Here is a 23,577-nt window from a genome sequence, read left to right as displayed (position 1 = left end):
TTTATCGTAGGTGGGTGGACTTGATTATGACTTGTGTCTCGATCGTCTCGTATGCCTTCCTGATCAACGGGGTGCCAAAAAGGTACCTCTACCTGTTGATAGGGCTACGGCAAAGAGACCCATTGTCCCCCTACCTTTTTCTCCTCTGATCTGAAAGACTGTCGGCTTTGATTGAAAAAAAAAACAATGGGAGGGTCATATCCAGGGAATCTCAATATGCTCTGGTGTTCCCCGAATCAATCACCTCCTATTCGCCGACAATAGTTTTCTGTTTGCTAGAGCTACTCCGGAGGAATGTCAATAAATTATGCTTATTCTCCATAAGTACGAAATCACTTTGGGCCAAAAAATTAACTTGCAGAAGAGCGAAGTTTCTTTCAGCAGAAATATAAAGAGAAATGTGCAAAACTCTCTAGCGGGTCAGTTGGGGGTGAATCGGGTGGAGCAGCATGATAGATATATAGGTCTTCCAACACTTGTGGGGAGAAACAAGAGCCAATGCTTTAATTTTATCAAGGAGCGCCTTTAGAAACTGCTACATAACTGGAAAATGAAACTTCTAAGCTCAGCGGGCTGCGAAATACTGGTTAAAGTTGTCTCACAGGCCATCCCTCGATATGCAATAAGCTGTTTTCTTTTACCTAAGTTTTTATGTGATGAGCTTAATAGACTGGTAGCATGTTTTTGGTGGAATAATTCCGAAGAAAGTAGAAAAATCCATTGGCTTGCTTGGGACAAGCTCTGCCTTCCCAAAACTGAATAAGGTCTTGGCTTCAGAAATCTTCATGCTTTCAACCTAGGACTCCTTACAAAACAAGCTTGGAAACTCCAAACTGAACCTAACTCCTTGGTGGCCCAGGTTTTCTATGCGAAGTACTTTCCCTCTCCACATTCTCCCAGGCTGCAGTCAAACCCGGGGATTCCTTCATCTGGAGAAGCCTCTGTTCGTGTCGAGATGTGCTAGAGAAGGGGTCAAGATAGAGAGTTGGGTTCAGTAGAAGTATAAAAATCTGGGAGGACAGGTGGCTGCCCCTCTCATCATCATTCCGTATCTTCACCCCTAAGCCTACAAATTGCGACTTTAACTTTGACAGCGACCTCATTGATACAAACAGAAAATGCTTGAGGTCTAAGGTGATATTGGACCTGTTCTCGGATCTGGAGGCAAACCTTATCCTTTCGCTGCCTATTAGTCATCGCCTACCAGAAGACAAGCTAATTTTGCATTTCAAGAAGAAATGTTTATTCTTTGTTAAGAGCATGTACCACGTGGTGCTTGACGTGACTATAGGAAGGTCAAATCGTGCATCTCCCTCTATTGAGTCGCAAGCTTCTTTTCTCTGAAAGAAAATTTGGGAAGCAAAAGTTATGCCAAAAGTCAGGATTAATGTATGGCGCTCCTGTTTGGATATTATCTCATCTAAGACTAACTTGGCCAAACAACATATTACGACTAATTCCGGATGCATGTTCTGCGGCGGTGATGATGAAATAGGTGTTCATATTCTCAAGGACTGCCCCTTTGCAGCCTGCATGTGGAGTTTCTCAGCCTTGGGAAGGCTGCTTAGTGGCAATCCCTCTCGATCGGTCAGTGAGTGGCTGATTTCCATTATTCCTGCACTGGATAATCATAAATTTGATTTAATCCTAATGTGGCAAAACTTCCTGATGGTATTTTTTCTTGCTTCTCCGAATAGCTTCCAGGTTTCCACAAGGCAAAAGTGGACTAAACCTAGGCAAGGACAAGTGAAGCTGAATGGTGATGGTGCCTGGGATGCCACTCACCTTGTTGGTGGTACGAGGGCGATTATTTATGACTCGGATGGGAATTTTTTGGCGGGTTTATCCAAGTCTTCTCTTTACATCTCTTCCCCTTTCTTTGTAGAAGCCATAGCGGTTAGGGAGGGTCTTGCTTTGGCGTATTCCAGGGGTTTTCAAAACATTATTGTTGAGAGTGATTCGTTCCAGATTGTCCAAGCTCTCTGCTCTTCCTCACCAGACCTCTCCCATGTTGGTCTTATCATTGAGGATTCCAGAGCAATTGCCTCGGCAATCACTGGAGTCAGCTTTACCCATATCAGACGCCAAGCAAACGAGGTGGCTCACAGACCTGCCCGCTATAGTTTTTCCTCCACTATTCCTGCTCTTTGGTTTGAAGAACCACCGAACATTTTCTTAGATGTTTTATTTGAAGATTGTTAATAGGAGTTTGGTTGGCTCCCTTGATGCAATCCTTTTCTATCTTCAATATATCTATCACTTTCATCAACAAAAAAAAAGTTTATGAATCAGGCAACCTACGTCGATTTTGTTTTGATTATTACCTGTTTGAAAAAGTAACTTCCCCTTGTATATTTAGTGCCTGCTTTGCCTTTTTTTTCGGTTTCTTAGGCCATCTCCAACCGAAGGTTGGCCAAATGACTCGTTTTAGACATCTGGCCCTCCAAGAAATTAATATTTTAATGAATAGTGCAGGGCCATATTTCTTACCATCTCCAACCGAGGGCCAAAGGGTCATGGGGCTCGTTTTAACCATGTTTATCTCCAACCGAGGGGCATAGAGCCAAACATGTTATTTAAATTTTAAAACTACAACAACTTAAATTAAATGCACATTTACCATCTCTAATAGGAAGCTTATATTTGGGGCACCCATTATATTTGTCTCACATAGGGAGAGAATTGAACAAGCAAAAGCTTGGATATGTGGGACCCATTATATTTGTCCCACATCGGTTGTGGGAGAGGTTTGAGCAATCAAACATGCTTATAAAAGCAACATCCCCACATAGAACCAATCACCTTTCTGGGCCCTAATTAAATATTCTTTTTAAATTTTTGGCCCAAAAAAAAATTGTAAAAAAAAAAAAAAAGACTTCATAAATAACAGTTAGGTGACGTCAGCTAGCCGTTGAGATTCAAATTTTTTAGCTCGGCCCAAGGCCCGCTGGTTGGCTCATTTGGGCTGGCCGATTGGCCCTTTGGCCTTTTTTTGTCTAGTGGGGCCCATGAGCTATTTGACCTGGTCCTCGGTTGGAGACGATTTTGGGGCTATTTACGGCCCTCTGGATCATTCAGTTGGAAATAACCTTAGCCTTTCTATTTTCCTAATACATTTGGGGTTTTCTTTTAGTGGCTGTCTGCGCTCACTTCCTCAATCCTGCCTTGCATATCTCTTATTTGTTCGTTTTAATTTCTTTTTTGTCTGTTAAATACGAGGAACCAATTAATCGGAACACAATTTCTTTCATTGCCTCCGGCAGTGAATTCCTAAAAGCTGTATTGATATGCACATGAAAGGCATTCCAAGAAGTAAAGTAACTTCTCACATCTCCCCGCCGGTCGGATTCTTACGAACCAGTCCACCATCGTCGTAAACCCATTCTCCTCCGAATTCCGTTGGGACCATCCAACGAAAAGAAGAGATATATTGGAGGTGCAAAGACATTCATTCTCCAATTAGACACATTGGCCACCAAATACAACATGTCAATTTCATATATATATATATATATATATATATATATATATATATATATATATATATATTACTACAAATGTAAAGTTGTAAGAGCCTGTTTAGGTGATCGACAGAAAGGACATCAACATTCAACCATGTTCATCAGGGAACACCTTGCATTCATGGCGCGGCATATTTCACCGAGAGCCGTTTTGTCTTTCATTCAAAAATGTTACTGTTCATGGTCTTACTTTTTGTTGAAAAATAAGATCTAATTGCTATATAATAACATAAAAATTCAAATATTATCATGCAAGTAAAGACAATATGTAATGCATGATCAAATGATAACACGAACATGACATAATGAAAAAGAAAAATATGAAAATAATGATTGAGTCAAGAATTTGGTTCTCTCTCTTTAAAAACAATTTACGCCCCAATATGATGCTCATACTTGATCGACAGTTGTCTTCTAGGATAGAACGACCTCCTCCTTAAGATAGTAGCACATCATATCGTAATGCTCTAGCAAACCATGATTGTGTTAAACTCTTTTAAAGACTCACTTTATCTCGAAGCATGATATGACTAGTATAAACTTGTATGACTCCACTAATTAATTGACCTATGACTAAAGATGGAAAGACCTTTTATACAGACATAGAAATGACTCTTCAGAATAAACGTGTCTTTTCTTGAAGAGTTCATCTCTTCCATTAAAAGGCAAAGGGTTGCAACCTTTCTCCTTCATTGAGATATTACAAACTTATTCATGAATAGTCACACAACTCATTCATTGAGATATTACAAACTTATTCATGAATAGTCACACAACTCATTAAATATAGTTTCCATTCACATAAAATAATTCATTTCAAATTAAAATTTTCAACCCTTTATACATATAAATATCGGTTGAAATCATTGTATCGACATGAGTATTTATATCCAAAAATAAAGTCCAGCTATTTGTTTTGAAACCATTTTTGTTTTAACTTACTAGCTAACATAGCAGTAGAAAGAATAACATGCGTCTGCACTCTTGTTGGCAAAAAGTTCAGAGTTGCTATGAATGACTTGTAGTTGATCAAATGTGAATCTTACTTTGAGAGTTACGAAAATTTTATTGTGCTCCAGTTTAATTATGACGTAGATAAAATGAACGAAGGGTAGAATGTGCAGACTAGAAATCCAATATTGTACATTACACATCGATGCATGTTAAAGATTCATGAGAGTTCTAGTCCATCAACAACTAAGTAAACATCTACATAAGTGACTCGCGGGAGCAAAAAATTTTTGGGATAACTTGTACAATTACGCCTAATCAGAGTAGGATGGGTTATGCCTTAATCAGAGTGGATCATCATACTAACAAAGTGCATGAAATTTATTGACCAAAAAAACAAAGTGCATCAAATGCAAACATGATGGCAGCGTTATTATAATGAGATGGTTAGAGCCCTTACGTATACGTCTTAAACGTACTAATGGTAGTTGTGAATTAAGATTACGGTCAATTGAGGAGTTTGAAAAGGACACCCCAACATACAATATATATAATTGACGACTAGGTTAACACTACATAAGGAGATATATAAAGGGGATATTTCAGTGACAACAGATTTTCTCATATTCTGGATCATTTAACTGCTTATGAGATGGAGCCACTAATAACACATACTCTCAAAAGATTCAAATAGTTAATCACATTTTTTCTACTTTATATGTTTCCTTCATATCTTTTCTCCTTTTAGTGTTGATAGAGACGTGTACTGAAAATTAAGAGGAAAAACTTGACATTTGACACATATGGAATGATTTGGATGTCTGCTTCTAATGGAAACTTTAATTTGGATGTCTGCTTCTAATGGTAACTTTAATTTTTTTTCATCTTTGGCTTATGTTAAGCGTAGTAAATAACCAGCGGTTCAATGGGATAGATGAGTTTGACACTTTTTCTCTCATTTCGTAATGTTGTTATTCGGTGGAAGTATTTACATAGCAAGATCTTAACTGATGATCTCTTGCAGTGAAGAGGTTTTGCTATAGCATCTATGTGCTCTTTTTGTTGTGAAGGTATGGAAACTGCTTCACATATTTTCTGAGTGCTTTTTGTAGGTCAAATTTGGTCTACTGTTCTGGACAAATTTAGAGTTTTAGAATTTTCCATTATCCTTAACAAAAAGGTTTTGGTACCCAAGTGCAGGTACTTTGGTGGGCTACGATTGGAGTTGGTTTTTATTCTATTTGGTATGCTCTCTTCGTTTCCATTTCCATAAGGAGGCCGATGCCATTAATTTTGTTGTACTATCTATTAAATTCCAACTACTTGAAATTGATTCTCTCAATTCTGGCTTTATAAAGAATTTTGTGGAATAGTTTTGCATTCTTCTTTCTATTGGGATTTCTGGAAGTTCTGTGAAGGCTCAAAAAGTTATTAAGGTGTTGTGGCCAGTGGCGAAGCTACATGAGGGCGAGGAGTGGCGGCCGCCCCTCCCCTCGCCGGAAATGAAACCCAAGAACAAGTACCCGCCCCTCCTCTCGCCGAAAATGAAGGCTTGTTTTTTGCTACAGCTGCACAGAATCTGAGCGAGTAGTGGCGAGCCACAGAGACCCAAGGAGGTGCGATTGCACCTCCGGTCACCGAAACTTGACTCTAAGTTTGATAAGCCGCCCCTCTGGACATCTGAATCCTCTAAACCTACACTGAAGCAGTGAAATCTCCAAACATCTTCTTGCAAGGAAGAAGAATTGTAGTATATTTCAGTTTATTAGCTTTAATAGGAACAATGTCGTTACGTTTATTGGCTTTAAGAGGAACGGAATCATAATGTTTATTGGCTTTAATGAATGATGTTGTTTCGGGTATAGGCTTTTGACTTACTTATATCTACAGCCCACATGAAACTGGTTCAGCCCAATTTTTGGGCTCTTTTTTGTTTTTGTTTTTATTTCATTAAATACTTTTATTTAAAATGAAGGCGTTTTGGTTCTACGATTATCCCTCGATTTCATTTTTTTTAGTTGTTTTAGTTTTGTCAAGTTGATATTGTGTCTTTTTGTTAGATCATCTCTAAGCTACTTTATGAATTTATCGATGGTATATAATTTAGTTAAGAACTATAATTTTGAGAATGTTAATCAAATGAATATATTAATTACTCACATCGTCGATATATATTCCACTAAAAAGTATACATGTTAACTTTTTATCATAATACCACATTTAACAAAAATGATATTTTTTTTCCATTTTCTTGAACCATCACTTGTACCATCTCTTTAATAGGGAAAGTACCACAAAATATGAACAACATTGTAACTTGTCTATATTTACAAATTATGAACGATATTAATATTATTTATTATCTAAAATGATGTGGTTATCGATATTTTTTGGGACCTTTTACCTTCTAAAATTCAGCCCCTCCCCTCAAAAATTTCTGACTTCGCCACTGCCCATCGTTTTCTTCTGCCGGCAGGTCATGTGTGATAGTTTTTCGGGCTTTGCCGTTCCCTTGCTACTCTCGCCAATAACCATGCTACCGAACTTGTTATGGAATTGAGCTTGATTGTTTTGGGAACCCTGTTGAGCTCCCCGAAGCTCCGCCGTCACCCTCTTTAACTTGTTTAGCTCTGTGATGAGTTCTCTTGGACAGACGTAGTCTTCCACTTCCACAACCAACTTATTTGTATCTGCATCTTTCCCAAAATCAAGCACGCCTTCGAATTCATACAGCACGGATTCTACTTTCGACCAACAGTTATTGCATGGACAGATTAAAGTCAACTGGAGAGCAATGCTATGGCACTCCATGCTTGTGTGTGTGTGAGAGAGAGAGATGACAAGTTCGATTGCTCAAGCTAAAAGTTTTGATGGTAATCGATGATTTAATTAACAAATACATCCCAAGAACTCTTTATATAGTGAGCATGATGACGCCGGTTGATAGAGAAATCCTACTTGAAAAACGAAAATATAACACCCGAAAGAAGGAAAAAACCCCTAATTCATTTGGAAAGCTTAAATTGCCAAGGAAACGAATCGAAACTAGAATGTCTTCTTGCGTTTAACGTAGGTGAATAGGGCTACCAGCAGCTCGATTTGTTCTGATTACCCGTGTGAAAGAGTTACTTTCCCTCACTCTCTTGGTGCCTGCAGTTTGTGTATTCTTTTCGATTCTTAGCCTTTCTGTTTTCCTAAGCCATACGTGTTTTCTGTGCTTAATTGCGTATTCTTTTCGGTCCTTAGTCTTTCTGTTTTCCTAATTCATTCGGGTTTCCTGTGCGTATTCACAACAAGCAGCTGGAGAAAACTTCCGTTGTACATGGAAAGCTCATAAATCTGAAGGCTCACTTCCTGAATCTGGCAGCTTTACCCTGCCTTGCTTTCCAAGTAACAATCATTTTATTCTCTTTGATATACACCTGACCGGCATTCCAAGAAGAAAAGAAGACAGAGAAGTTGTGATAACAGTGATATCATTAAAAAGAAAAATTTGAAGAAACTTTGCAGTTTCTCGGGCGAGCAAGTAGTGTTCCAGAAACATCCCCCCACCAGTCGGGATTCTTCACGTACCAGTCCAATGTCTTCTTCAACCCATCCTCCCACGACGTCTGTTGGGACCATCCCAAGGCTTTCAGCTTCTTGTAATCAATGAAATATCTCTTATCATGAAAAGGCCTATCCTGCACAAACTTAATATGTGCATCTGCGTTCAAAGAGAAGTGTTGGCAAATTTCCCTAGCCACATCAATCAATCTCCTCTCTTTCTTTGTCCCGATGTTGTAGACACAGCCTACCTCACCCCTATGAAGAATGACTTCAAATGCCTCTGCGACATCCTCACAATAGAGATAACTTCTGAAATTGGATCCATTTCCATAAATCGGAAGACGCTTCCCTTGCATAGCCAATAGAATGAATTTTGGAATCATCTTTTCAGGAAACTGATTGGGGCCGTAAACATTATTTCCTCTGGTCGTTATCAACGGCAATCCATATGAACGCCCATACGCCATGACAAGCATCTTCGATCCAGCTTTAGTTGCAGAGTAGGGCTTTGTCGGAAGAAGCTGAGAAGCCTCATGATTTCCCACCACAGCATTCTCATCTGTCTCCCCATACACTTCGTCTGTGCTTACATGAATGAACCTTTTGATTTGACCAGTGACTTTGCATGCTTCTAAGAGAACCTGTGTACCGTAGACGTTATTTTTAGTGAACTCAAAGCTGTTGAATTATAAGTCTCTAGCTGATTAGAAATAAGTTGTGATGTTAATATGTGTATGCACTTATGTTAAAATACTAAGTGAGAAGATATATAGATGTAAAGGCCATGAGTGCCATGTGTGATGATCTTATAGATTAGCTAAATGTGTGGCTGAGATCTGTTACTTTGAATGTCCTTGATCCAGCTCAGGTTTTGTAAAGCTATATATCCTCTCTTGCACGTTGAGTGAAAGTTAGAGAGACATTTAATGAAAACATTATTCTTCTGAGTAATTGAAGAAGAAAGAACCACCACCCTCTCTCTCTGTTTTTCTTCTTTTTTCAAATTTGCTCTCTCTAAAACACTAACATGGCCTCAGAGCCTGTGTTCGATTAGATCTGGGCGTGTTCTGTGCACTCAAACATCACCGGTTTTGAGTTCGGTGAAGTTTGCCGGAGTTTATTTGTGATCTAAGAAATACGTGTTTCTGGATTCACACAAGCTCACGATGGCTGGATCTGGGAGTACTGAAGTAAGGACCCCGATCTTCTCCGGTGAGAACTACGAGTTCTGGAGAATCAAAATGGTTACCATTTTCAAGTCACATGGACTATGGAGTCTGGTGGAAAAAGGAATTTCAACTTCCGATTCGAAGAAGAAGAAAGCTAAGACTGATGAAGATACAGATGTTGATACTGACGATGATGAGAAAATGGCTGCAATCTTCATGAAAGATGCAAAAGCTCTCGGAATCATTCAAAGCGCAGTCTCCGATCAGATCTTCCCTCGAATCGCAAACGCAGATTCAGCAAAAATGGCATGGGATCTGTTATATGGCGAATATCACGGTGGGGATCAGGTAAGATCGGTGAAACTTCAAAATCTTAGACGAGAATTTGAATACACTAGAATGCGTGATGATGAATCTTTGACTGGGTATCTTACTCGTTTAAATGATCTGATTAATCAAATGAAGACGTTTGGTGAAACTCTGTCAAATGAGAGATTAGTTCAGAAGGTGTTAATCAGTCTCACTAAGATGTATGATCCTATATGCTTAGTGATAGAAAATACCAAATGTCTAGAATCTGTTGAACTGCAAGAGGTACTAGCCATATTGAAGAGTCAAGAGCAGAGGTTTGATTTGCATTCCACCGATGCAACTGAGAGAGCATTTTCTTCTCTTACTGTTAATTCAAAAGGGCAGAATCGAGGTTATGCTCAGTCTAGTGTTTTTAAATCACAGAAAAATTGGAATCAAAAGGGTAAGAAGTGGGATTCAAAACCAAAGTTTCAGCAAAAATCATTCACAAATGTTGCACAGAATAGTACTTCTTCACAGGTTATGGGTCAAGAGAGTGTAAAACCTCAATGTAAAGTGTGTTCAAAGTTTCATTATGGTGAATGTAGATACAAGGGGAAATCGAAGTGCTATAACTGTGATAGATTTGGACATTGGGCCAAAGAGTGTACTGTTGGAAAGTCTGTCCAAAAGGCAAACTGTGCAAATCAAATGGAGGTGACAGGAAATCTATTTTATGCAAATTGTGCAGTTGCTGAGACTAAGGTCAATGGAGATTGGTACATAGATAGTGGTTGCAGTAACCACATGACAGGAAATGTGGATTTGCTGGTTGATGTGAGAACCAACATAGCTGGCAAAGTTCAAATGCCAACTGGAGATCTTGTGAATGTAGCTGGAATGGGATCACTGGTGATAGATACAAATAAGGGCAGAAAATATGTGAGAGAGGTAATGTATTTGCCTGGTTTAAAAGAGAATCTGCTAAGTGTAGGTCAAATGGATGAGCACGGATATTTTCTTGTGATTGGTGGTGGAGTGTGCAGTGTGTATGATGGTCCATCACTGGAATGTTTAATCATGAAAGTGAAGAAGAAAGTGAACAGGTGTTATCCACTGGTTTTATTATCTGAGAATCAAGTAGTCTTAAAGGCTAGTGTCACTCACTCCACTGAGATTTGGCATAAGAGATTTGGACACCTGCATCTTGATGGTCTCAAACAGTTGAGAGACAAGGATATGGTACACGGCTTACCGCAGCTTGAAGACTACAATGGAGTCTGTGCAGGTTGTCAATTTGGAAAACAACACAGAGAAGAGTTTCCAAGAAGTCAAGTACAGAGAGCAACTTCTCCACTTGAACTTATACATGTTGATCTGTGTGGACCCATGAAAAATGAGTCAATTGCAGGAAATAAATATTTCATGCTCTTGGTAGATGATATGACCAGGATGGTATGGGTCTATTTTCTGCGATACAAATCTGATGCATTCAACTGTTTTAAAAAATTCAAAGCCATGGTAGAACTACAAAGTGGTTTCAAGATCAAGTATCTGAGAAGTGATAGAGGAGGGGAGTTCAAATCATTCGAATTTGACTCGTTCTGTGAAAAAGCTGGAATTCAAAGGCAGTTTACCCTTGCATATACTCCACAGCAAAATGGAGTAGTAGAAAGGAAAAACAGGACTGTGGTTGAGATGGCTAAATCTATGTTGCATGAGAAGAGTTTACCATATTTTCTCTGGGCAGAAGCAGTTCACACATCTGTGTATGTTTTAAACAGATGTCCCACAAGGGCTTTGAAAAACATCACACCTTTTGAAGCCTACTCGGGAAGGAAACCAGGAATAGCTCATCTGAGAGTATTTGGTTCAGCATGTTATGTTCATGTTCCAAGTGAGCACAGACATAAACTTGAGCCTAAAAGTTTCAAAGGGGTGTTTGTGGGATATGCAACTTGTGAAAAGGGATATAGGGTGTTTGATCCCATATCAAAGAAGTTGATATTATCAAGGGATATTGTTTTTGATGAAGAAGCTGTATGGAATTGGGAAGTGAACTCTGAGCAGTCTATCTCTACTACTGAAAACCTTGTTTATGATGAATTAAGAACAGGAAGAAATGAAGGAATGATGCAGACTCCTACCTCATCAACAGCATGCTCACCTAGGAATGTTCTTAGTATTGGAGATTCTGTCCAATCTAAGGGACTTACATCAGGTGAATCTGTAAACAACTCAAACTTGAGTGAAAAGGATACTCAAGCATTTGATCATACACCATTGAAGTGGAGAAAACTGGATGACGTCTTAGCACAATGTAATCTCTGTATTATGGATCCAGAGAAATATGAAGATGCCAAACAAGATGTGTCTTGGTTAAAAGCCATGGAGGATGAGATGTTCATGATTGAAAAGAATGGCACCTGGATGCTTGTTGATAGACCAACTGAGAAACCTGTCATTGGGGTTAAATGGGTGTACAAAACCAAATTAAACCTTGATGGTTCAGTGTTGAAGAATAAAGCAAGGTTAGTTGCAAAGGGCTATGCTCAAAAGCCTGGTTTGGACTACAATGAGACCTATGCACCAGTTGCTAGGTTAGATACTATTAGAACTTTGATTGCCTTAGCTGCACACAAGAGCTGGAAGTTGTATCAGTTAGATGTGAAATCGGCCTTTTTGAATGGAGTTTTACAAGAAGAGGTCTATGTTGAACAGCCCGAAGGTTTTGTTGTTAAAGGCAAGGAAGAAAAAGTGTACAAACTTCATAAGGCTCTCTATGGTCTAAAACAAGCTCCACGAGCTTGGTATGGTGAAATTGATAACTATTTCACACAGTGTGATTTTGAGAAGAGCCTAAGTGAACCAACTCTATACATAAAGGCAAGGGGAGAAGATGTCTTGATTGTTTCCATCTATGTAGATGACATAGTCTACACTGGAAACTGTAAAACAATGCTAGAAGAATTCAAGGAAGATATGAAGATGAAATATGAGATGACAGATTTGGGATTGTTACATCACTTTCTTGGAATGGGGGTGATCCAAACCGACTCTAGCATCTTCATTCATCAGAAGAAGTATGCAAGTTCTTTACTAAACAAGTTCGGTCTGAATGAGTGCAAATCTGTGATCACACCACTTGCGGCAACTGAGAAATTAACTAAAGATGATGGAAGTGGAGCAGTAAGTGAAGAGTTATACAGAAGCATTGTGGGAAGTCTTCTATATCTCACTGCTACTAGGCCAGACATCATGTATGCATCTAGTTTACTTGCTAGATTTATGCACTGTCCTACTAGCAAGCATTTTGGAACTGCCAAACGTGTGCTCAGGTATATCAAAGGGACTCTAGACTATGGTTTGGAGTATACAAAGGGCAAGAAAGCAATGTTGATTGGCTATTGCGACAGTGACTGGGGTGGATCATCAGATGATAGCAAAAGTACATCTGGATATGCATTTTCTTTTGGAAGTGGAGTTTTTTCTTGGGCTTCAGTTAAACAAAGTTGTGTGGCATTATCCACTGCAGAAGCAGAGTACATAAGTGCATCAGAGGCTACTACTCAAGCTATATGGCTGAGATTTGTCTTGGAAGATTTCGGAGAACTACAGACTGAAGCCACTCCTCTTCACTGTGACAACACTTCTGCCATTGCAATCACTAGGAATTATGTCTTTCATCAAAAGACCAAACACATAGACAGAAGGTATCACTTCATTAAAGATGCACTGCAAGAAGGAATCATTGATTTGATTTATTGTCCCACTGAAGAGCAGATAGCAGATATTTTCACAAAACCTTTGGCCAAGGATCGGTTCAACTATCTCAGAAATTTGCTTGGAGTGAAATCAGCTCAAGACTTAAAGGGGAGTGTTGAATTATAAGTCTCTAGCTGATTAGAAATAAGTTGTGATGTTAATATGTGTATGCACTTATGTTAAAATACTAAGTGAGAAGATATATAGATGTAAAGGCCATGAGTGCCATGTGTGATGATCTTATAGATTAGCTAAATGTGTGGCTGAGATCTGTTACTTTGAATGTCCTTGATCCAGCTCAGGTTTTGTAAAGCTATATATCCTCTCTTGCACGTTGAGTGAAAGTTAGAGAGACATTTAATGAAAACATTATTCTTCTGAGTAATTGAAGAAGAAAGAACCACCACCCTCTCTCTCTGTTTTTCTTCTTTTTTCAAATTTGCTCTCTCTAAAACACTAACAAAAGCTGTTACCGAAAGAGTTGTCGACATGGGTCTGGGCTGCAAAGTGCATTATTGTATCAATGGACTCGTTGAGAAGAATTGAATTGACAAAGTCAGCACTGCAGATGTCTCCCTTGATAAACTTAAGGTTGGGTGATGAATGTGAAGGGTGAAGGTTTTTCAAATTTGAACAGTAATCAAGCTTGTCAAGGACCAAAATCTTGTACTCAGGATAGTTCCGCATGAGCCGGTTGACAACATGGGAACCAATGAAGCCGGCAGCTCCAGTAATGAGGATGTTCCTCGGTTTGTACACATTCGCCATATCAATCCAAAAGAGTTCTACATAATTCAACACACAAAAGTTGACTCAGAATCCCCAAAACTTCAACTAAAAGAGAGTATGCTAACAAATGCAGGAAAAACAAGGTAATGTATTGGTAACTGACATGATTAAAAGAAACAAATCATCATCATACATGAGAAAAATGGAAATTCACGGGCATTATAAACTCAGTACTGAGGAGTTCGTGGCTATAATTCATGACTAAGAATTTTTGAGACCTTCATCTCGCTTAGACCGCAAAGACGTGTTCATTCTCCAATTGATGCCACACAGACAAATAAAACAGGTCAATTACTACATTATTATTTCCAGGGTAGACGAAAATACTACAAATCCTAAGTTGTTTTGCAAAGACAATGATTTAAACGAAACGAAAAACCGCCATTGATCTTCCTGACTTCATTCTCAAAGAGAAAAGAAGCATTTCACTTTCCAAACTAATTTTCCCAACAAGCAACCAGACCCAACATTTTGAACCGGATCCATGAAAAAATGCAGCACAAAACTGACCCAAATCGTAACCCAATATTCATAAGGCATAAAAATTACAACCCACATTGATTTTACTGGCATTAACCCAATGAAGGACAACAACAACAACAACAACAATAAAGCATTTTCCCATTTAGTAGGGTCGGCTATATGAATCCTAGAACGCCATTGCGCTCGGTTTTGTGTCATGTCCTCCGTTAGATCCAAGTACTCTAAGTCTTTTCTTAGGGTCTCTTCCAAAGTTTTCCTAGGTCTTCCTCTACCCCTTCGGCCCTGAACCTCTATCCCGTAATCATATTTTCGAACCGGAGCGTTAGTAGGCCTTCTTTGCACATGTCCAAACCCATTTTGTGTACGTGTTAATGCTTCACCGCCCAACATTCTGTGCCATACAGCATCGCCGGCCTTATTGCCATCCTATAAAATTTTCCCTTGAGCTTCAGTGGCCTACGACGGTCACACAACACGCCGGATGCACTCTTCCACTTCATCCATCCAGCTTGTATTCTATGGTTGAGATCTCCATCTAATTCTCCGTTCTTTTGCAAGATAGATCCTAGGTAGCAAAAACGGTCGCTCTTTGGTATTTCATGATCTCCGATCCTCATCCCTAACTCATTTTGGCCTCCATTTGCACTGAACTTGCACTCCATATATTCTGTCTTTGATCGGCTTAGGCGAAGACCTTTAGATTCCAACACTTCTCTCCAAAGGTTAAGCTTCGTATTTACCCTTCCTGAGTTTCATCTATCAACACTATATCGTTTGCGAAAAGCATACACCAAGGAATATCATCTTGAATATGTCATGTTAACTCATCCATTACCAACGCAAAAAGGTAAGGACTTAAGGATTGTTGATGCACAAAATCAGTGAGGACTTTGGTACAACAGAAAGTATTAAGTTTGTGATCTTCGCTAGATTGCTCTGGTAATTAGTGTGGATAAGTATGTAAATGGTTAGAGACAGGAAAGCAAACACAAGATGTACGTGGTTCATCCAGATTGGCTACGTCCACGGAGTAGAGGAGTTCTCATTAATTGTGAAGGGTTTACACAAGTACATAGGTTCAAACTCTCCTTTAATGAGTACAAGTGAATGATTTAGTACAAATGACATTAGGAAATATTGTGGGAGAATGATCTCGTAATCACGAAACTTCTAAGTACCGAAGTGTGGTATCGTCTTCACTTGCCTTATCTGTCTCATAGGTAGATGTGGCATCTTCTTTGGAAGTACTCTTCCTCCATCCAGGGGTGGTATCTTTAACTGGTGGAGATGTACAAGGTAATGTATCAATTTCACTTGAAGCTTACTTGTAGTTTCAGGATTGGTCAAGCGTGATACAAACCATGTAGTAGGAGTCCCCCAAGTCGCCGAGCTAGGGGATCTGCTGAAAGAGGTGACAGACAAGGTAAGCAATCAAAGCTCCAAGCAATCAGTCCTAGATCAGAAGTTTGATTTCGAGTTCCGGCTGATTGTTCTCATTCTCCCTATCTTGCAGGTAGCATGAAGGATAAAGAGAAGAAAAGGAGAATAGATGATATGAGATACTTTTGCTTTTGAAGAAGTAACTTTCCATAGGCTTATTCTTGAACTGGGCTGGAGGGTTTTCTGGTTTCCTCTAGAGTATAAGGTCGACTGAAGAATTTGAGGGTCAAAACAAGTCCATCAAATCTAGAGTACGTTCGACCCTGCTGATATGGGATACTTTTGCTGTTGACAAAGTAGTGGATGTATCGGCACGTGTTCTGTTACGCTTGTCTCCACATGCTTCCTTGTATCCTTCTCATTTTCCCTATCTGTTCCTCAGGCAGATGTGGTATCTTCTCTGGAAGCATAAGATGTTGAAGATGAGTACTCGAGAGCAATGCCAGGTAAGTAATCAGGAAAGGGGTTCCAGGCAGTCAGTTCCTGACTGGAAGCTTGATTCCAAGTGCTGACTGATTACTCTATTTCTCCTTGTCTTACAGGTAAGAACAAGGCCAAAGGAAAAGACAGGGGAAAAAGCATGATATGGGATACTCTTGCTTTTAACCCTGATGATATGAGATATTCTTGCTCTGGTGTAGCTTGTTTGCAGAGGTATTATCGGGGGGAAAGAAATCTGAGTATTTCGAGAGGCTTCGTTGGGAGTGCCCTTTTAGATATGAGGAAGGGTTGAGCATTTTTGCAGGTCTGCCTGTCCGTTGAGGATGGAGGTCGACATATATAGGAGTCTCCTTAACAACAAGTAGTAATGCTATTCTTTTACCCTGCTTGGTCATAACACGGTAGTGGAAGCTGCCAGCTTCACGTGTGTCAGAGCACTTTGAAAAAGTGGTCTGTGGTATCTAGAAAGCTGATGTTGCGTGTGAAGATTACAAACAAGCTTTATCCAAGGAGATCTGGCTCTCGAAGTTGAGAAAGCGGTGCCTCTTCAGTTTTTGAACAAGCAATCCTGTCGGGGATCTGGCTCTCTAGATTCGGAGAATGGTGCCTCTTCGATTTTTGAGAGAGCAATCCTGCTGGGAGTCTGGCTCTCGAGATTCGAAGAGTGGTGTCTCTTCGATTTTTGAGAAAGTAATCATGTTGGGAGTCTGGCTTTCGAGATTCGGAGGACGATGCCTCTTCGATTTTAGAGCAAGCAATCTTGTTGGGAGTGTTTTCTCGAATGTGAGTAAAGGTTGGGCATGTTTTCTAGTCTACCTTGTCACAGAGCACAGAGGTTGACACACAAGGACTTTCCAATTATCCAGCAGTGGTGCTATTCCTTTACCCTTGTGGGTAATAATATGGTAGCTAGACCTTCAAAATTTATGTGTCTAAACTTTGTTAGTGATGTTTCTTTGCTATTCTTTTACCCTTCTTGGTTATAGCGATGTAGTGGGAGCTGCAAGCTTCACGTGTCTAAACTTTGTCAGAGATTTTTGGCAAAGTTATCTGTGGTACTCATGAGCTGATGGTGCGTGTGGAAAGTGGATGATTGAACAGTAAGATTCATGTGCTTTCTACTTCACCAGAAATCTTCAACAGAATGCCCGTAATTTCAGCAAAGCTGAGTGTGCATGTGACAGGTGCTGACAAGGCTGAGAAAAGCAGGTGCCTCTTTGATTTCTGAGATCGGCCCTCGTGGTCTCTGAGCAGCCCAGCTTTTGAGAAAGCAAGCGCCTCTTCGATTTCTGAGATCGGCCTTCGTGGTTTTTGAGCAACCCAGCTTTTGAGAAAGCAAATGCCTCTTCGATTTCTGAGATCAGCCCTCGTGGTCTCTGAGCAGCCTAGCTTTTGAGAAAGCAAACACCTCTTCGATTTCTGGGCAGGCGCCTCTTCGATTTCTGAAGCTCCGTCGAGTGCAGATTTTTATAGAGGCTGGCATTAAGTTCGAAAGCACACTTGAATCTTCACCAGTAAAAGCTCCCTTCTTGCACTTCTAATATCTTGATTTGTCCGACCTCTTCTCTCTTCAACACCTTTGAAAATGTCTGGCCCCTCCGACCGTCGTTTTGACTTGAACCTTGTTGAAGAGGCAGCCACGTCTTCTCCAGACAACATATGACGCCCATCCTTCTTATCCCCTACTGATCCTCTTACCGTTGGGGATTCCGTGATGAAGAATGATATGACCGCTGCGGTGATGGCCAGGAACCTTCTAACTCCCAAAGATAACAGACTACTTTCCAAACGGTCTGATGAGTTGGCTGTTATGGATTCTCTGGCTCTGAGTGTTCAGTGTGCAGGTTCTGTGTCTAATATGGCCCAACGCCTATTTGCTCGAACCCGCCAAGTTGAATCATTGGCGGCTGAAGTGATGAGTCTCAAACAGGAGATTAGAGGGCTCAAGCATGAGAATAAACAGTTGCACCGGCTCGCACATGACTATGCTACAAACATGAAGAGGAAGCTTGACCAGATGAAGGAATCTGATGGTCAGGTTTTACTTGATCATCAGCGGTTTGTGGGTTTGTTCCAAATGCATTTATTACCTTCGTCTTCTAGGGCTGTACTGCGTAATGAAACTCCAAATGATCAACCTCTGATGCCTCATCCTTCTAGGATTCTGTCCAGTACTGAGGCTCCGAATGATCCCCCTCCGGTGCCTTCTTTTTCTGGGGCTCTACCGACTGCTGAGACTTCTCCTAAGCAACCTTTGTGAAAGCTCCCTCTTGTTTGTTTATTTTGACTCATGTATATGTACATATTTGTAACTTATCGGAAATATCAATAAATAAGCTTTGCTTCATTTCAATGTATTGTGTTAAATACACCAAAGCCTTCTTCACTGAGTAGGGTCGGCTATATGAACCTTAGAACGCCATTGTGCTCGGTCTTGTGTCATGTCCTCCGTTAGATCTAAATACTCTAAGTCTTTTCTTAGAGTCTCTTCCAAAGTTTTCCTAGGTCTTCCTCTAACCCTTCGGCCCTGAACCTCTGTCCCGTAGTCACATCTTCTAACCGGAGCGTCAGTAGGCCTTCTTTGCACATGTCCAAACCACCGTAACCGATTTTCTCTCAGTTTTTCTACAATTTCGGCTACTCCTACTTTACCTCGGATATCCTCATTCCTAATTTTATCCTTTCTCGTGTGCCCACACATCCAACGAAGCATCCTCATCTCCGCTACACCCATTTTGTGTACGTGTTGATGCTTCACCGCCCAACATTCTGTGCCATACAGCATCGCCGGCCTTATTGTCATCCGATAAAATTTTCCCTTGAGCTTCAGTGGCATACGACGGTCACACAACATGCCGGATGCACTCTTCCACTTTATCCATCCAGCTTGTATTCTATGGTTGAGATATCCATCTAATTCTCCGTTCTTTTGCAAGATAGATCCTAAGTAGCGAAAACGATCGCTCTTTGGTATTTCCTGATCTCCGATCCTCACCCCTAACTCATTTTGGCCTCTATTTGCACTGAACTTGCACTCTATATATTCTGTCTTTGATCGGCTTAGGCGAAGACCTTTAGATTCCAACACTTCTCTCCAAAGGTTAAGCTTCGCATTTACCCCTTCCTGAGTTTCATTTATCAACACTATATCGTCTGCGAAAAGCATACACCAAGGAATATCATTTTGAATATGTCCTATTAACTCATCCATTACCAACGCAAAAAGGTAAGAACTTAAGGATGAGCCTTGATGTAATCCTACAGTTATGGGGAAGCTTTCGGTTTGTCCTTCATGAGTTCTTACGACAGTCTTTGCTCCTTCATACATATCCTTTATAACTTGGATATATGTTACTCGTACTCATTTCTTCTCTAAAATCCTCCAAAGAATGTCTCTTGGGACCCTATCATACGCTTTTTCCAAATCTATAAAGACCATGTGTAAATCCTTTTTCCCATCTCTATATCTTTCCATCAATCTTCGTAAGAGATAGATTGCCTCCATGGTTGAGTGCCCTGGCATGAACCCGAATTGGTTGTCCGAAACTCGTGTCTCTTGCCACAATCTATGCTCAATGACTCTCTCCCAGAGCTTCATTGTATGACTCATTAGCTTAATACCCCTATAGTTCATGCAATTTTGTACGTCGCCCTTATTCTTGTAGATAGGCACCAAAGTGCTATTTCGCCACTCATTTGGCATCTTCTTCGTTTTCAGATTCCTATTGAAAAGGCCAGTGAGCCATGCTATACCTGTCTCTCCCAAGACTTTCCACATTTCGATCGGTATATCGTCTGGGCCCACTGCTTTTCTATGCTTCATCTTCTTCAGAGCTACAACCACTTCTTCCTTCCTGATTCGACTATAAAAGGAGTAGTTTCTACACTCTTCTGAGTTACTCAACTCCCCTAAAGAAGTACTCATTTCATGTCCTTCATTGAAAAGATTATGAAAATAACCTCTCCATCTGTCTTTGATTGCGTTCTCTGTAGCAAGAACCTTTCCATCCTCATCCTTGATGCACCTCACTTGGTTTAGGTCCCTTGTCTTCTTTTCCCTTGCTCTAGCTAGTTTATAGATATCCAACTCTCCTTCTTTGGTATCTAGTCGCTTATACATATCGTCATAAGCCGCTAACTTAGCTTCTATCACAGCTTTCTTCTCCTCTTGCTTCGCTCTTCTATACCTTTCACCATTTTCATCGGTCCTGTCATTGTATAAGGTTTTACAACATTCCTTCTTAGCTTTCACCTTTGTTTGTACCTCCTCATTCCACCACCAAGATTCCTTTTGGTGTGGAGCAAAGCCATTGGACTCTCCTAATACCTCTTTTGCTACTTTTCGGATATAACTAGCTATGGAATCCCACATTTGGCTAGCTTCCCCTTCTCTATCCCACCCACACTGGGTGATTACTTTCTCTTTGAAAATGGCTTGTTTTTCTCCTTTTAGATTCCACCATCTAGTCCTTGGGCACTTCCAAGTCTTGTTCTTTTTTCTCACTCTTTTGATATGTACATCCATCCCCAACAAGCGATGTTGATTAGCCAAGCTCTCTCCCGGTATAACTTTGCAATCCTTACAAGTTATACGATCCCCTTTCCTCATTAGAAGAAAATCTATTTGTGTTTTTGACGACCTACTCTTGTAGGTGATCACATGTTCTTCTCTCTTCTTAAAGAAGGTGTTGGCTAAGAAGAGATCATATGCCATTGCAAAATCCAAGATAGCTTCCCCATCCTCGTTTCTCTCCCCAAAACCATGACCACCATGAAAACCTCCATAGTTACCTGTCTCCCTGCCCACGTGTCCATTTAAATCTCCTCCTATAAATAATTTCTCCGTCTGGGCAATTCCTTGCACCAAGTCTCCAAGGTCCTCCCAAAATTTCTCCTTCGAACTCATATCCAACCCTACTTGAGGTGTGTACGCACTAATCACATTGATGAGTTCTTGTCCTATTACAATCTTGATTGCCATGATTCTGTCTCCTACCCTCTTGACATCTACAACATCTTGTGTCAAGGTCTTGTTCACGATGATGCCAACACCGTTTCTCGTTCTATTTGTGCCCGAATACCAAAGTTTAAACCCTGAGTTCTCTAGATCATTTGCCTTAAGACCAACCTACTTAGTTTCTTGTAGGCATATAATATTTATCATTCTCCTCACCATAACTTCCACTACTTCCATAGATTTTCCAGTTAAGGTTCCTATATTCCACGTTCCTAAACGCATTCTACTCTCTTGAACTCTACCCTTCTGTCCTAGCTTCTTCACCCTCCCCCGTCCAATAGGATCAAAGTACTTCTTTTGTGTGTCCTGTGTAAAGTTGATAGGAGCATATGCTCCCAAACAACTTTGAGTGGAGTCGTTCGAAAAGAAGTTTCTATGGCCCCCTTGCTCATTTAACACTGCATCCGGGTGCCGATGGAGATACAGCGACCCTTGCTCACTTATCACTGTGCTCGGGCCACACAGCACGCTACTTACGGGTGACACCCTAGTTTTAACGCGATTTCGTTCTGGATTCATTTTCATAAGGATTCGACGTAACCGAGGAGTGTCGGCTGTCGACTACCTGACGCCCTCCCCCTCCTCCTTTATCCGGGCTTGGGACCGGCAATGTAAGATAAACTTACACAGGCGGAGTTGCATTAACCCAATGAAGGACGATTAAACCAAATTCTTTCATACAGTAGTAGGAGATCTGGATCTACGTTGAGGGAATTTTCCCATAATTAACAGCTATTGACCTGTGATTATATAATTTAGACAACTTTAATTAGAGAAAACATGGAAACATTGAAGCTTTATTGCTTACAAGCTATGGGTTGGAGTGGATCTTGAACTCAATTTGCATGCTTCTATCTTGTGCTGAATTTCACGACAGGTTGAAGACAAAAAGAGGGAGAGGATTTGAGGAGACAACGGTTCAAGTAACACTCTTTAATAAATTTTCCTACAACCTAAGACCAACTCTAACCTTTAAAGTAAAACTCAAAATTTACTTTCTATTCCTCCCAAAAAAACTCCAACATTTGGCCTAAAATTGGATTATGGGCTAAAACTAAAAAATTAGCCAAATTCTGGCCAAAATTTGAGTTTCGATTAGTGGGCTAGCCCACATATGAGCGTGTGTTTTTTTTAAACCACATGGGATTGATGCGCCATTTACAATCCCACACCCCCCACTTTTCCAAAACAAATAGCAAGGGGACACACCCATGAGGGCATGTCGGGGAAGATATATGAGCCAAATGGCTCTTCATTTCATCTAACGGTGCAGAGCAGCGAACAATTGGTTCCATCCAACTGTTCAGATTTAAACTTTGATAATTTCTAATTTTATATTTATAAATTTATTGAATCCAACGACTGATATGATCAAATCTAATGGTATAAAAAAATATCTAATAGCCCAAATTTAAATCCAAAAGTAATTTGAAAAAAATTATTTAACTCAAAATTCACCCAAATTTAGTGATTTTTCAATATTTATTGGAATCTAAATAATTTTAGATTACAATGTTCATAAAATTAAATTAGGATAGTGTAAATATTTTTTTTTTAAATTTACTTAAAAAAATTAGCCTAAATTTATTCTTTAATAACCTCAAGCTAAAAACTTTAGGTTAGAAGAGTTGGAGCAGAAAAGTTGTTTCTCAATTAAAACTTAAATTTTATAGGCTAAAAATTTTAGGTTTTACTCCAAGGGTTAGAGATGGTCTAAAAGACTTACTAATAATGTTGACATGACATTGCTGATGTGGAATATCACTCATTCATTTGAATCCTTTGGAGATCCGCTTTAGATCCCCTTTAAGAGCCAACATGATGCTCACTAGATCCTCATTGTGAAGATCCTGGGAATTCATGAATCGTGTGTGTTTATCGTATATCGTGCAGTTAGTTTTTGTTAGATATTGTTTGTGTTTAATTTTGAATAAAAAAATTTAAAATGAACGGACACGATTCACAGATTCTTAGGATCCTCAGAAAGAGGATCCAAATTCCTTTACGAGGATCTTAGGTATCTTTACATCATATTCGTTCATTATACATTGTGCGGCCAGTTTCAATAGTTATTTTTGTGTGTTTAATTTAAATAAAAAAATTCATTATAATTTATGGCCGCACGATGTACCATAAACTGATAGGATGTGAAGAAGATCCC

At 39.9% G+C, this 23,577-nt stretch overlaps 1 protein-coding gene across 1 annotated transcript; it reads right to left on the bottom strand.

Moving 5' to 3' along the window:
- Window positions 1-7,951: 7,951 nt before the first annotated feature.
- On the bottom strand, window positions 7,952-14,014 carry LOC103443306 (trifunctional UDP-glucose 4,6-dehydratase/UDP-4-keto-6-deoxy-D-glucose 3,5-epimerase/UDP-4-keto-L-rhamnose-reductase RHM2-like). Its single transcript, XM_070804356.1, has 3 exons — window positions 13,720-14,014; window positions 11,908-11,914; window positions 7,952-8,699 (listed from the first exon to the last, which is right to left on the bottom strand). Exons 1-3 carry the CDS (start codon window positions 14,012-14,014, stop codon window positions 7,952-7,954), a joined length of 1,050 nt encoding a protein of 349 aa, XP_070660457.1.
- Window positions 14,015-23,577: the final 9,563 nt, after the last annotated feature.

The sequence above is a fragment of the Malus domestica genome, chromosome 09 (assembly GCF_042453785.1).
Source record: "Malus domestica chromosome 09, GDT2T_hap1".
In the NCBI taxonomy this organism is placed as follows: domain Eukaryota; kingdom Viridiplantae; phylum Streptophyta; class Magnoliopsida; order Rosales; family Rosaceae; genus Malus; species Malus domestica.
This window is presented reverse-complemented; position numbering and strand designations above follow the sequence as displayed.

What these genes read in the sequence shown, in the direction of transcription:
- LOC103443306 (XM_070804356.1), bottom strand. Translation starts at nt 14,014, where the DNA reads ATGGCGAATGTGTACAAACCGAGGAACATCCTCATTACTGGAGCTGCC.